This window comes from Spermophilus citellus (assembly GCF_964194105.1).
Source record: "Spermophilus citellus genome assembly, chromosome: 11".
NCBI classification, from domain to species: Eukaryota; Metazoa; Chordata; class Mammalia; order Rodentia; family Sciuridae; genus Spermophilus; species Spermophilus citellus.
This window is the reverse complement of record NC_138192.1, coordinates 117,930,025-117,945,312: the sequence shown is the minus strand read 5'-3', so window position 1 is coordinate 117,945,312 and position 15,288 is coordinate 117,930,025. Positions and strand designations below refer to the sequence as shown.

Sequence of the window (15,288 nt, the reverse complement as noted above, 5' to 3'; positions counted from 1 at the left end):
GGATCGAACCCGGGCCGCACGCATGCCAGGCGAGCGCGCTACCGCTGAGCCACATCCCCAGCCCTACTGCACAATCTTGAACCAAGCTTTTGGCAAAGTCTGTCCTTTAAGGGATTCTTGTCTGCTAGGCAGGATCCACAAGGGAAGACCTTTCTGACACCTGCCCGATCCTGGCTTGCCCTTACTCTTAACAATCTTCACAGATTCTTTACCCATATTGACCTTACACCCAGAAACTGCAGCCAGGGATTAGGCAAAAGCCCAGCCTGCCTCCCACCCTGTAGTTGGCAGGGCTTTCCAAAGGTAACTGGTAATTCCTTGCCCTAACTTCCTGTGTATAATGTACTTCACTCATTCAAAGCATGTTAAGAGGAAGGGTTGAGCTGGGCAAGGTGGTACACATGGCTAAGGCAGGAAGATTGAAAGTTTGAGGCCCATGTGGGCAACTTGTTGACCCTGACTCAAAAATAAAATTAAAAACGAGGCTGGGGATATAACTCAGTTGTAGAGGTCTTGCCTGGCATGTTCAAGGCCCCAGGTTCAAGTCCCCAAAAGTACTACAAATATAACTACAGTTGAGCATTTTTATTCTAGGAGAAAGATTCTCCCCCTTTTCCTACAACTTCCTATTTTTCTGAAACTTATTTTTTAACTGTCATCCTCTAGCTGTAGTTTTCACCACTTCCTTGGCAATGTAATGTAGTGACAAAGAATACTGGGAAAAGATTGGCTAATTTGACCATGTAGTATTTCTAACCTTCTCTGCAGTGAAACAACAACAAAACAAAAATTGGTAATATATAAAAAAGAGTTAATATCTTTAAAATTCAAAGATCTGCACAATAAGAAAAATAGTTTTCAAGAAAGCAAAAAAGAAATTTCCCTTCGCTTTGCTAAATAAGAAGTAAATATAGTCAATAAATGTATGAAGGATGCTTAATCTCACATAAATAAATTCCATAGTTAAAAATAACTATAAGAGGCTGGGCACATTGGCACACGCTTATAATCCCAGTGGCTCAGGAGACTGAGGCAGGAGGATCATGAGTTTAAAGCCAACCTAAGCAAAAGAGAGGCACTAAGCAACTCAGTGAAAACCTGTCTCTAAATAAAATACAAAATAGGGCTGAGGATGTGACTCAGTAGTCGAGTGCTCCTGAATTCAATCTCTAGTATCCAAAAAATAAATTAATTAGTAACTATATGAGCTGGGCACAGTGGTGCACACCTGCACACCTGTAGAGATTTAAGAGGCTAAGGCAGGAGAATCACAAGTTCAAGGCTACTCTCAGCAGTTTAGCTAGACCTCGACAACTTAGCAAGACCCTGTTCTCAAGCTCCAAGGTTGGTGACATTTTGTTTCTCAACTTTGGCAAAAGTTAAACAATTTAGGTAATACCTTAAACAAAAAATTAAAAGTTAAACAATTTGTGTAATGTTGGTGAGACTGTGAATTACGAATTATGGCGAATATAAATTAATGTATTTTTTGAAGGTTAGTTTTGCTACATAGCAAGGTTTACAATGTGCATACTCTACCCAGTAATTCTATTCTAGGAATCTGTCTTATAGAAAAATACACATGCACATGAGGATGGGGTTACATAGGGAAGCTTTATTTGTACTGGTTTGATTTATCAGTGTTTTGAAATTCCATGAACTGGACAAAAATATGAAACAGATTTATTGATAGATAAAATAGCAAGTGAGACAAGAAAAAAATTTTTTAAAAAAGCAAATTGTAGGATAATGACCACAAAAGGGCTGGAAGAAACTGGGTTTGGTGGCACACACCTGTTCTTAGGAGGCTGATACTGGAGAATCATGAGTTTCAGTCCAGCCTGGGCAACATAGCAAGACCCCCATCTTTTTTTTTTTTTTTTTTAAAGCCTGAAAAGATAGAGACTAGCAACTCAAGGAGGCTGAAGCAGGAGGATTGATTACAAGTTTAAAGCCAGCTTCAGCAATTTATCCAGGCTCTAAGCAACTTAGTGAGACCCTATCTCAAAATAAAAAGAGCTGGGGGTGTTGCTCAGTGGTTAAGCACCCCTGCAGCCAATCCCTGGTACCAAAAAGAGACCAGACTATGGGGATAGTTATTCCTTTGCATACTTCTTATCATTTAAATTGTTGCATTGAACTTTTTTTTTATATTTATTTTTTAGTTTTAGGTGGACACAATATCTTTATTTTATTTTTATGTGGTGCTGAGAATCGAACCCAGTGCCTCACACATGCTAGACGAGCATGCTACCACTTGAGCCCTGCATTGAACTTTTTAAAAAAACAATTAAAAAGAAAAAAAGGACCCACAGAATAAATGTAGGACAGTCCTGTATCATTTATTACAGATATTTTGATACTGCATATATATGTCATTTATTACAGATATTTTTATATTGCATATATATTGCAGATACATCTCTCTAGTTGTCATTGTTCTCTTTTGGAAGTTTTTAATCTATTATTGCCTTAATGCTTCCTAGATTACATTGATGTTTGTTCATTCATTGAACACAATTATTAAGCACCCATCTTGTGCCAGTTATTATGTTAGCTACTAGGAATACAAACACATGTACCAGATAGACTGACCCTGATCTATGGGCTTATAGTCTGCAGAGCCAGTCTTGAAGTCCGTATGCATTCAGTGAATATGAACAGATTTGCCTACGTTTCTATTAGTAACTAACTCCTATGAGTCTTGTTCGATCTGATTCTATTCCTTTCTCTGTCGGTCCTCTGCCTGCAGGTGTCCTGGTAAAGGTGGTGGAGGTGTACTTCTGTGAGCGCTGTGAACAGAGCTTCGCAGAGCCCACTCTGCTGTCCCTACACCAGTGCAGTGAGACCCACATACAGTCTGTGCAGGGCCTGTCTAGCCCCCCAGGCTCTGTAGAACTGCCCTCCAACAACCTCACCCTCCATGGCCCTCTGCAGGGCCAAAGCCTGACAGATAGCCCCCTATCATGTCCTATATGTAGACAGGAGTTTGCCCAACCACAGGCCCTGAAGAACCACTTCAAGATTCACCGGGCCACTCGTGACACCTTCTCCTGCCCAGAGTCTGGTTGTGTGTTCTCTGCTGAAGATCGCAAAGGTCTGCAGCACCACCTGAGGCAGAACCACAGAGCAGTCCCTGTGCCATGTTCTTTCCGAGGCTGCTCCCTACTTTTTGGGAGCCAGCAGGGCATGGAACTGCACCGACAGACCCATTACCCTTTCCACTGCAACCATTGCAGCTTCATAGGCTCCAACATCAAACTCTTCCGGCAGCATCAGCGGAGCCATGGAGCTGTGACACAGGGAGAACTTTCTGCTGTTCAGGGCCTTCCATCCCAGGAGCTGCCACCAGGTATGAATGAAGCCAGGGATCCATCAGTGCCCTGCCTAAAATATAGCCACAGTTGATCTTATAGAAGACACACTTATTTCCAGTGCCATGAATGACTTTTTAAACAGAAAGTCAGGAGGATAGAATTCCTGGAAAAGGATAGAAAGGCATCTAGAAACCTTGACTCATTTAGAATATACGGAACAAAGAGGAAGTCTTGGTCCATGATACTGAGTGAAATTCGGCTTAGTCTACATGTGACCTGAAGTTACTTAAGCAACATTTTTGATTTCAGAACTTACTTTCTAAGGACAAAAGTAAAAGTGCCCACCACTGGCTGTAGCCACAAATGCCTGTAGACTCCCTATAGAGCAAATGAGATTGGGCAGGAGAAGCTGGGGTTATTTTTAAAAGGAACCTTCAAGAGGAATGGCACTTTATTAATTCCTATTTCTTTAATCTCAAAAAACAATAATAATAGCAACAACAACAACAAAAATCCCCAATGTTGGGTGAGTAGAGAAATAAGTGAGAGAAAAGAGGCCCAAAAGTGGACAGATTTATGATGAGAGAATTTGGCTTGCTGAGATCCACTCAAGGTCTAGGGCCTAAAGAAGACTGTTTTCCTGGGAACCAGTCATACCTTTAGTCTGAGTCAGCTGTTGAGGGATAAAGGGATACATTTGAGGAGCAAGATGTGGTCTTGACTCACTAAGTTGAATTTCTCAATAGAACAGTTGAGCTGTAAGGGTATATTCACCTGCACTGAGCCAACCCAGCCCTTATCCCTGGGAACCTGAACCAAAGAAATATAATCTGCCCTTCTCTACCTCTCAGTCCCTATGACCCCAGTGACCTCAAAACTCTAGGCTTCAAGGGGTCTGAGGCTGCTATTATCTGAGATTTGATTTACTTTAAAGTGATTACTACTGGTAGCTTAACTCCTAGTTCATATCCCTGTCTTGATTGGGCATATACTTAACTATTTACAACCCAAAATTCCCTTCTGCTTAAAGGGGAGGGGGTGATTCTGCTAAGCAGTAAATGGAGAAATACAGCATTTAGTGCTGTTATTGGCTCCCTATAGACTTCATTAAATTTTATGTGTCTCCAGCTCCCAAACTGCCTCCAGGAGAGGGAGAACCTTCAGAGGAAGCAGATACAACTGTGCCTGGGCAGGTGTCAGCTGAGGAGGAAGAAGTAGAGGAAGAAGAAAGTGGCACCCAGAAGGTCTCTCAGAAAGCTCTGGATAATGACCAAGGGGCTCAGCAGTTTGAAGGTAATGACATCATGAGTAAGCTTGAAGCTCTCGATGGTAGGGAGGAATGGATAGTGGAGAAGCTGACATGGAGGCTCTACGGTTTGGGTTTCTAACCTTTGGTTCAGATCATTCTTTTTATTCTGCCTTGACTCAAAAGTCAAGTGGAAAATGTTCAACAGACCCAAGATTCCAGTAACACAGGGTAGAGGTAAACAGAATTTGTTCTAGGCTAGTTTTCCTCAAGTAGAAAGCTCTTTTGCAAAATGGAAATTGTGATGTCATAATATAAAGATACCAGAGGTTATTGATTACCAGCAGCCCCTTTTGCCTGGTATTGAGCTTCTTAGGGATTTTTTCTGAATCTTTGCTTCCCAGGTTTTCAGCTCAATAGTCTCTCTGAAACCCTTCCCATAGGGAGCATATTTACTGTCAGGTGAATAGGAAAGATCTGACTATATTTATTATCAGCTCACTATTATCTAGAGCCCATTGAACTAGGGTTCAGAAGTAAGAGTATTTTATCATCTTCCCTTTTGCTCATTCCCTTTGGGGCTTTTTTCCTTCTATCCAACCCTGACACCTCTCCCTACACCTATAGCAGGCAAGAACAAGAATGGTCCATCCAGGTTGTTCTTTTGAGCTGCTCTAAAGAGAGGCTCAAGAATGTTGGATGACTGAGAGAAGCACTTGAAACAGGCCTGAGAAGTCCCTATGTTTTGGTTTCTCTTAATACTTTTGAGTTTCTCCCTCTTCTTTGAGGCTACAGTGTTTTGAATCTATTGTTTGGGTTCTTGGAGACACCACAAAAGGTTTGCATCTGGGCTGTTGAAGAATATTGCTCTTACCTCTCTGTATTCCATCCCTCCAGGGGATGTGACTTCTAGCACGGAATGCCTCTTCAAGACACACATGTGCCCAGAGTGCAAACGCTGCTTTAAGAAGCGGACCCATCTGGTAGAGCACCTGCATCTCCACTTCCCAGACCCCACCCTCCAGTGCCCCAACTGCCAGAAGTTCTTCACCAGTAAAAGCAAACTCAAGACCCATCTGCTGCGGGAGCTGGGCGAGAAGGCCCACCGCTGCCCACTGTGTCAGTACAGTGCAGTGGAGAGAAATGCACTCAACCGCCACATGGCTAGCATGCATGAAGATATTTCTAACTTCTACTCAGACACCTATGTCTGTCCTGTCTGCCGTGAGGAATTCCGCCTCAGCCAGGCACTCAAGGAGCACCTCAAGAGCCACACAGTAGCAGCCGCAGCAGAGCCTTTACCCCTGCCCTGTTTTCAGGAGGGCTGCAGCTATGCAGCCCCTGATCGCAAGGCCTTTGTAAAGCACCTGAAGGAGACCCATGGGGTGCGGGCTGTGGAGTGCCGCCATCACTCATGTCCCATGCTCTTTGCCACAGCCGAAGCCATGGAGGCCCATCACAAGAGCCACTATGCTTTCCACTGTCCCCACTGTGACTTTGCCTGTTCTAACAAGCACTTGTTCCGCAAACACAAGAAGCAAGGCCACCCTGGCAGCGAAGAACTGCGCTGTACCTTCTGTCCCTTTGCCACCTTTAACCCAGTGGCCTACCAGGACCATGTAGGCAAGATGCATGCTCATGAGAAAATTCACCAGTGCCCTGAGTGCAACTTTGCCACTGCCCACAAGAGGGTGCTCATCCGACATATGCTGCTGCATACTGGTGAGATAGCTTCCATCCATCCTTAAGATAATGTAATAATGATGATGGTGGTGATGTGTCTAACATAAGCTTTTACTGTGTACCAGACATCACAGGAAGGGCCTTACATACATTGTTTCACTTGGCCTAGAATTCCTTAGCACTGCTTTAGTATCCCAAGTTTACAAATGAGCCATAAATTGAGTGTCATTTAAATAAAGTGGTCAGGCTAGGATGTGAATCTAGGCAGTCTGAGTCCACAGCCTGTGCTCTAACTGCAATACAGTTATGCATCATCCTTAGGCATGGGATGATGACCACCTAGCCTATTAGAATAAAGAAACCCAGACCAGGACAGATGCCTTCCTTTTCAATTCAAGTTTGGGGATATGCTGTGAGAGACAGGAGGCAAGATGACTGAACATACATACACATGGGCTTCCAAAGTTGGGGCATTCATGACACTGAAATAAGATCATCCCTAATGACCTGGAAGTTGTATTTGTTTCACCTCAGATTCTTCAATCCGTTGCTAGCATTTTAGATGCTAAATAACAACAAAATCGTGCTTCCTGCTATAGCATCATCCCCTTTGGAATTTATATAAAGACCAGTGTGTCAAGAGGACATTAAGAAACTTTTCACCATGTCAGGCATGATAACACACTCCTGTAATCCCAGCGACTGGAGAAGTTGAAGCAGGAGATCACAAGTTTGAGACCAGCGTCAGCAACTTAATGAGACCCTGTCTCAAAAAATAAAAAGAGCTAGGGATGCAGGTCAGTGGTAGGAGACCCATGCCCTTTTGTGTGAGTCCCTGAGTTCAATTCCCACTACTAGGGAAACAAATCTGGTTTGGGAGGAGAGTTTTTTAGACAATTTGGGGCACAAAGCCACTTTTGTTCCCATTGAATAGTTCATTTCTTTACATGATTTTTTATAAGATTTCTTGTTTCTGAGGCCTTTCCTAAAACTTACATCTGTACACTATTGTATGGTTTCCAAAATCTTTCATATGTACTATCCCATATATCAATCTTGTGAGCAAGACAGGTAAAAGACAAGAAAAGAGACAAACTATGGGAAGTTAAATTTAGACCTACTTTAAGGTCTCACAGTTAGTGTCAGAACCAGAACTAGCATGCCATGTTGCTTGCATTTCGCCACCAGGAAGCGGGCTGGGTAGAACAAGGCCCCCATCCTGGTCTTGATCAACTACTTGGACACCCCATCCTTGAATTCACTCAGAACCACTGACAACTTTGGGATATCTCATTTAATGTTCACATGAGCCATAAGATGTCAGTATTTTTTGTTGCTCCCTTTTTAGAGACCAGGAAACTGAGACACATAGTAGGAACCACCACTTAATAACTCTCTGCTTTCTCTGTGCCTCAATTTCCTCATCTATAAAATGAGAGTGATAATAGTACCTGCCTTATAGGCATGTTATGAAGATTTAGTGAGGAGACTTTTTTTTTTTTTTGTAGTTGGTCACAATACCTTTATTTATTTTTATATGGTGCTGAGGATTGAACCCAGGGTCTTGCACATGTGAGGCGAGTGCTCTACGGCTGAGCCACAACCCCAGCCCCGTGAGGAGACATTTTTGTAAGTGCCCAGAAAGGTGCCTGGCCCACAGTGGGTACTATGCAAATATTAATGCCTGTAGTTGGGCATTAATACTTACTATAATATTGAAATCCAGAGACAGGGTTTTTTGTTGTTGTTTGACGGTTTGTTTTTGAAACGGGATGAACCCAGGGTGCTCTACCACTGAGCTTCATTCCTAGCCCTTTTATTTATTTTATTTTATTTTTTAATTTTTTTTAATATTTATTTTTCAGTTTTCAGCGGACACAACATCTTTGTTTGTATGTGGTGCTGAGGATTGAACCCGGGCCGTATGCATGCCAGGCGAGCACGCTACTGCTTGAGCCACATCCCCAGCCCTTTATTTTATTTTGAGACAGGGTCTTACTAAGTTGCCAGGACTGGCTTTGAACTTGTAATCCTTTTGCTTCAGCCTCCCAATTGCTTGGATTATAGGCATACTCCATTGCACTCAGCTAGTCAGTTCTTAACTACTGTTCTGTTGCCTGATTTTTTTCTCTCTGTTCCAGAAAACTGAAAGGAATGGTCTAAATGGAACAACTGGTCATTAATGCCAGTAAGCTATGTAACAAATCAAGAATGGACTTCAGACCTAGTTTTGAAAAGCTCAGTCTTTCTCCTTTCCATTTGTTTAGGAGTTTGGGGAATAGTTGTCTGACAGGGCTATGAAGCATTCTTGATTGTTGTGAGGCTTTTAGTATCTCAAGTTACATGTGAAGTTTTTGCCCCTGCCTGGCATCAGGGCAAACTTGCTAGAGGAAATGGTCTGGCCACACATGTGATCTGTGTCTGACATATGTCCTCCCCTCTCATCTCCACTTCCCACATAAGGTGAGAAACCTCACAAGTGTGAGCTGTGTGACTTCACCTGTCGAGATGTAAGCTACCTATCTAAGCACATGCTCACCCACTCCAACACCAAGGATTACATGTGCACTGAATGCGGTTATGTCACCAAGTGGAAGCACTACCTCAGCGTGCACATGCGAAAACATGCCGGGGACCTCAGGTACAAACACACACATGCCTTTGTCCCTATCCCAAGAACCTTATGCCAAGTTAGTCTTCTCTTAGATCCAACTTCTAGCCCCACTGTTTTTTCCATTTGCTGGAGAGTTCCTCCTAATGCCCTCTGCTCCCCCCATCTCAACTCTGTCACCTACAGGTGGCTAGCCCCTGTGCCTGTAGCCCAATTGCAGAGTGATCACTCTCTGAGCCCAGGGGAGAGAGTTTAGACCTAGAGGAAAAGCCTAGAGACTAAAGTGTACTTAAGTTCTCATAGACTGGTCCTGAGAAAGTGGATAGGATCTCTATTTATGGTGCCATCCTAGCTACTTCCTAATCCAGGAAGCTGGTAGGAGCTTTCATGCTTCCATGGGAAAATGGGACCTAGACATAGAAACCTGTCTTGAAATGCTGTATTCATGTCAGTGGATGGTACTGACCCATTATTACTTTCCTTGAGGAAGCAGTAGAGAGTAGGTCTTAGAACACTAGCCCTGAAGTTAAGCTGTCTCTGCCTCGCTTCTTTTGGAACAAACCTCAAACAGGTTATTAACTTTCATGCCTTGACTTCCTCATTTGTAAAACAGAAATGCCTGTTTCATGGGGTAGTAAAAAGGTGGGTTAAATTAGATGATGCATGTACAATACAGAGTTTAAAGCCTGCCATGGAAAGTATTTATTCAGAGACTTTTAGCTCCTGCCTCCTTGTGATCACCCTCTTTTCCTCCTTGTCAGATACCAGTGCAACCAGTGCTCTTATCGCTGCCATCGGGCTGATCAGCTGAGCAGCCACAAGCTGAGGCACCAGGGCAAGTCCCTGATGTGTGAGGTATGTGCCTTTGCCTGCAAGCGAAAGTATGAGTTGCAGAAGCATATGGCTTCCCAGCACCACCCTGGCACACCGGCCCCACTCTACCCCTGCCGCTACTGCAACTACCAGAGCCGCCACAAGCAGGCCCTGCTGAGCCATGAGAACTGCAAGCACACCCATCTCCGTGAGTTCCACTGTGCCCTCTGTGACTACCGTACCTTCAGCAACACCACACTTTTCTTCCACAAGCGCAAGGCCCATGGCTATGTGCCTGGAGACCAGGTCTGGCAGCTCCGAGATACCAGCCAAGAGCCTGGAGCAAGGCAGTCACTGACACCACCACCAGACTCAGAGCCTTCAAGCCAGCTATCTGCCCAGCCTGAGGAACCAGGCCACAAGCCTGACGTGGATCCCACCTTGGATCAGGCTCTGCCAGAGACAAGTGAGGAGGTCATCACTCAGAGACAGGAGGGCAGTGAGGCTTCCCATGGGAATGACCTGGTTGGCAGCTCCAGCCCAGCAGAAGTGGAGGAGGGCAGCTGCACGCTACACTTAGAGGCCCTGGGAGTAGAGCTGGAACCTGTGTCTGAGCCATCTCTCGAGGAACTCACTGAAACAGCCCCTGTGGAGTTCAGGCCCCTGGATGCCTCAGTGCCCCTAGTACTGGAAGGACCTGTGCTGTCCAGCTTTGAAAGTGTTGGAACTCCTGGCTTGGGTGCTGAAGAAGAGCCCATTCTGGAGAAACCAGAGTCTGAGTCCCCCAGAAATCCTTCATCCTCAGAGGAGGCCCCTAATAGCTGGGTGGGAACCTTCAAAGTAACTGCACCTGCTGAGACAGCACCTTTGCCTCAGTTGCCCGAGACAGAGTCATTATTGAAGGCCCTACGGAAACAGGACAAAGAGCAAGCAGAGGCCCTAGTACTGGAGGGGCGCGTGCAGATGGTAGTGATCCAGGGAGAGGGGCGAGCCTTCCGCTGCCCACACTGCCCTTTTATCACTCGCCGGGAGAAGGCTTTGAACCTGCACTCCAGAACAGGGTGCCAGGCCCGCCGAGAGCCCCTGCTATGCCCTGAGTGTGGGACAAGCTTTAAGCAACAACGTGGACTCAGCACCCACCTGCTGAAGAAGTGCCCTGTTTTGCTTAAGAAGAACAAGGGCTTGCCTAGAGCAGACACTCCCATCCCCCTGCATCCTCAGCTCCCGGGCACCGAGGCCTCAGAGGATGCCAAAGGTGGGAAGCCCCCACCTGTACCATTAGAAGTAGAGCTGTTGCTTTCAAAAGATGCTCCTTCTGAAGTTCCCAGGGAGCCGGAAGTAGAGGAGCCTCTCACCACACCCTCTATTTCCCCAGCCCCTCCTATAGGGAACTCCTCACCCACAGAGACCCCAGAGAAGTTCTACTTTGAGCAGGGCAAATTTCGCTGCAACTCATGCATGTTCCTTTGTTCTCGACTCTCCTCTATTACCTCTCATGTGGCTGAAGGCTGCCGAGGGGGACGTGGCCGGGGAGGAAAGCGAGGTTTGCCTCAAACCCAGCCTTCTCTTTCCCTGCAGAACAATGAGAATTCTGCTCCCCTGAGTAATAGGAATACACAGTCCAGCCCTAGTAATGGGGACACAACTCTGACTCAGAAGCAGAAGGGGGCCCTCTTCTCCTGCCCCACATGTCCTTTTCGCTGCCAGCAGGAACGGGCCCTGAGGACTCATCAGACTAAGGGCTGCCCCCTTGGGATGTCTGGAGAGCTGCACTGTGGCCTCTGTCCATTCATTGCTCCTGCTGCTGCTGCCCTGAGACTCCACCAGAAACGGAGACACCCTACTACAATCTCAACCCGTGGCCCCCGGCCTCCCCTGCAGTGTGGGGACTGTGGCTTCACCTGTAAACAGAATCGGTGCCTGCAGCAGCATCGGCAACTCAAGCATGAAGGGGTGAAGCCACACCAGTGTCCCTTCTGTGACTTTTCTACCACCAGACGGTACCGATTAGAGGCTCACCAGTCCAGACACACAGGTGTTGGCCGTATCCCCTGCAGCTCCTGCCCTCAGACATTTGGTACCAACTCGAAACTGCGCCTGCACCGGTTAAGGGTACATGACAAAACACCCACCCACTTCTGTCCACTCTGTGACTATAGTGGCTATCTTCGCCATGACATCACTCGCCATGTCAACAGCTGCCACCAGGGCACCCCAGCCTTTGCCTGCTCCCAGTGTGAGGCCCAATTCAGCTCAGAGACAGCACTTAAGCAGCATGCTCTGCGCCGACACCCTGAGCCCCTAAACCCTGCCCCTGGCTCTCCTGCAGAGGCCACTGAGGGGCCCCTAAACTGCTCCCGCTGTGGCCTGCTGTGCCCCAACCTCGCAAGCCTCCGGGGACATACCCGTAAGCAGCACCCACGGCTGGAATGTGGGGCCTGCCAGGAGGCCTTCCCTAGCCGGCCAGCCCTGGAAGAGCACCGGAGGCAGCAGCATTTCAGCCACCGCTGCCAACTCTGTGACTTTGCTGCCCGGGAGCGAGCAGGTCTGGTGAAGCACTACCTAGAACAGCATGAAGAGACTTCAGCTGCACCAGCAGCCTCGAACGGGGATGCTGGCCAGCCCCCTCTGCGCTGCCCCTTTTGTGACTTTGCATGTCGCCATCAGCTCGTGCTAGATCACCATGTGAAAGGGCATGGGGGCACTCGGCTCTACAAGTGTACTGACTGTGCTTATAGCACCAAGAACCGGCAGAAGATCACATGGCACAGCCGCATCCACACTGGGGAAAAGCCTTACCGCTGTCACCTCTGCCCGTATGCCTGTGCTGACCCCTCTCGCCTCAAGGTAAGATCTGGGCTATGGGACAGGGAATGGAAGGAATGCAGGCTCTAGTTTCTTTAATCCTGACCCTTCCAAATATTAGATCTATGATTGGACAAGTTCCTTATCCTCTTTAAGGCTCAGACTCCCCATCTATAAAAAAAGAGATAATATTTACCAACTTCATGGGGTCGTATAATAATACAATTCTTGGGGCTGGGATTGTGGCTCAAAGGGAGAGCACTCGACTAGCACGCAGGAGGCACTGGGTTTGATCCTCAGCACCACATAAAAATAAAAAAATAAAATAAAGGTATTGTATTTAACTACTTCTAAAAATAAATATTTAAAAATAAATAAATAAAGATATGTGTCCACCTATAACTAAAAAATAAATATTAAAAAAATAATATAATCTTTAATACATGCTTAAGAAGAACAAGGACTTGCCTTGTGATAAAGACATAATAATTTATATGTGCATGGTAGTGCACACCTGTAATCCCACCAACCTGGGAGTCTGAAGCAGGAGGATCACAAGTTCAAGATCAGCCTCTGGAATTTAGCAAGACCTTATCTCAATAAAAAGGACTGGACACGTAGCTCAGTGGTAAACTGCCCAGGATCCCCCCACAAAAAAAAAAAAAAATGGGGGAGGATAATCTGGATAATAACGCTAACATTTATGAGCAGTTACTATAATGCCTAGTACCATGATTTTAATCTTTTCAAAAATAAAGAGATATAGATACTTATTCTATTCCCCATCTTACAGATTAGTAGACTGAGAATTATGGGTTAGCTCACCCAGTGACTGTCAGTGTCAGAACTGAGATAGTCAGGGAAAGCCTAGAGAGGGACTGAATAGGTAAGGTTGATAACAAAGTGACCATTATGAGAGACCCAGTTGGTAAGGGAAGTAGAGATGAGATGAGATCAAGGAAGAGGGTTATCCACCAATGGTTTCTCTGCCTACTTGTCCCCCCTTCTATATCCAGTGAGTGCCAAGGGGAGCACATGTTCTGCTTTTTGCTCTTCCCTCTTCTAGTACCATATGCGGATACACAAGGAGGAACGGAAGTACCTGTGTCCTGAATGTGGCTACAAGTGCAAGTGGGTCAACCAGCTCAAGTATCACATGACCAAGCACACAGGTGAGTCTGTGATTTGGGTTAAAGGGTTCTCCCATTCACTATCAAACTTGACTTCACCGAGGTGGTGTATGTCCTTGCCCAGATTCAGGGCCATCATTGATTTTTATACTGAGGGTTCAGGTAGGCTGGGAGTGTGTGTACCAGAATGGTACACACTGAATACCTGTCAGAAATAGAACAGAGTAAACCTGAGAGTCTTGGCCTCTGTACTTGGTAGATTTCTCAGGGATTGTGGTGTAAGGTCACACACCCCCCATAGAGAACCCCAACTCAAACTTGAGTGATTGAGGACAGGTCTACCTGATTGTATACAGATATAATGGAACTATCACAAATAAGAAGGAGAAAGAGGAGGGCTCCTTTGTGCTGATGTGGTTCTCTGAAAAAGGTTAATGATTGCCTTTTGATTATTGCATATGGTTTTCTCTGAAAAGGGTTAATGATTGCCTTTGACTATTGCATATGGTTCCCCCATAGGTGGAGGAATTGATCAGGTGCATTTCAAGACCCTCTGCTTCTACAATGATGCTTCTTTCATTTTTACCTCTCCCTCTTTAACATTTTCTTTGACTTTTTGAGTTGAACAAGGAACTGTGTTTAAGTGTGTTTTCAAATTCTGTGACCAAAAGAGGGCTGGACTTTCCCATTTGATAACCTACCATATTTGAGTACTCATTACTATCAGATGGCTAGTTGGTTAGAGGTCCAGTTAGTTATCAGTATCATTGGGCTTCCATGTATTCAAAGAGTGTGTTGAAAGAATGTCAAGACTGGAACATTCCAAAGATAATGTCATTAACTTGCCACTTCTGTCGTTTATATCCCAGTATGTATCCACAGTGACTCTTATGACCCATTGAGCCTTGTCTGTCCCCCCTTCGATGGTGATTTATTCCCTGCCTTTAGGACTGAAGCCATACCAGTGTTCCGAGTGTGAGTACTGCACCAACCGGGCTGACGCACTGCGTGTGCACCGGGAGACACGGCATCGAGAAGCACGGGCTTTCATGTGTGAGCAGTGTGGCAAGGCCTTCAAGACGCGCTTCTTGCTGCGCACCCACCTTCGCAAGCACAGTGAGGCCAAACCCTACGTGTGCAATGTGTGCCACCGTGCTTTCCGCTGGGCTGCTGGCCTGCGCCATCACGCCCTTACCCACACAGACCGCCATCCCTTCTTCTGCCGCCTCTGCAGCTACAAGGCCAAGCAGAAATTCCAGGTGGTCAAGCACGTGCGCAGGCACCACCCTGAGCAGGCTGACCCAAACCAGGGTGTGGGCAAAGACCCCACCACCCCCACAGTGCACCTACATGATGTAAAGCTGGAGGATCCCAGCCCTCCAGCTCCTGCTGCTCCTCCCACTGGACCTGAGGGCTGAGAGCCTGCTACCACTAAGACAGGAAGAAAGTGTGGTAAGAGGTGTGCATACTGGGACCAGAGCTAGCCTGAGGAGCTCAGGGCCTAAGAAAGGACTGGCTTTGCAGTGTCAGTGTAACTGGAAACCACCCCCTATCCCCACCCCCAGGACTCTGGACATAGTACTTTGAAATGAACAGCTATATGAGAGAGAGACATGGACCAAAACAGTGATTTCTTCTTGAAGTGCGCAGTGTTTTTAACCTGTGAATTTCTAGTTTCTTAGA

General features: G+C 46.1%; 1 protein-coding gene across 5 annotated transcripts in view; it reads left to right on the top strand.

The window, feature by feature from the left end:
- Positions 1 to 15,288, top strand: part of ZNF142 (zinc finger protein 142) — a 26,832-nt gene extending 11,544 nt beyond the window's left edge. For 4 of the 5 annotated variants that reach the window (XM_081260686.1, XM_081260687.1, XM_081260684.1 and 1 more), the window contains 7 exons: positions 2,753 to 3,352; positions 4,446 to 4,610; positions 5,461 to 6,285; positions 8,710 to 8,887; positions 9,619 to 12,517; positions 13,542 to 13,647; positions 14,554 to 15,288. In XM_081260686.1, coding sequence (XP_081116812.1) covers positions 2,753 to 3,352; positions 4,446 to 4,610; positions 5,461 to 6,285; positions 8,710 to 8,887; positions 9,619 to 12,517; positions 13,542 to 13,647; positions 14,554 to 15,023 — 5,243 coding nt within the window. In that variant the 3' untranslated portion in view covers positions 15,024 to 15,288. The remainder of the gene's footprint in view (positions 1 to 2,752; positions 3,353 to 4,445; positions 4,611 to 5,460; positions 6,286 to 8,709; positions 8,888 to 9,618; positions 12,518 to 13,541; positions 13,648 to 14,553) is intronic. The other variant, XM_081260688.1, reaches the window with a different exon arrangement.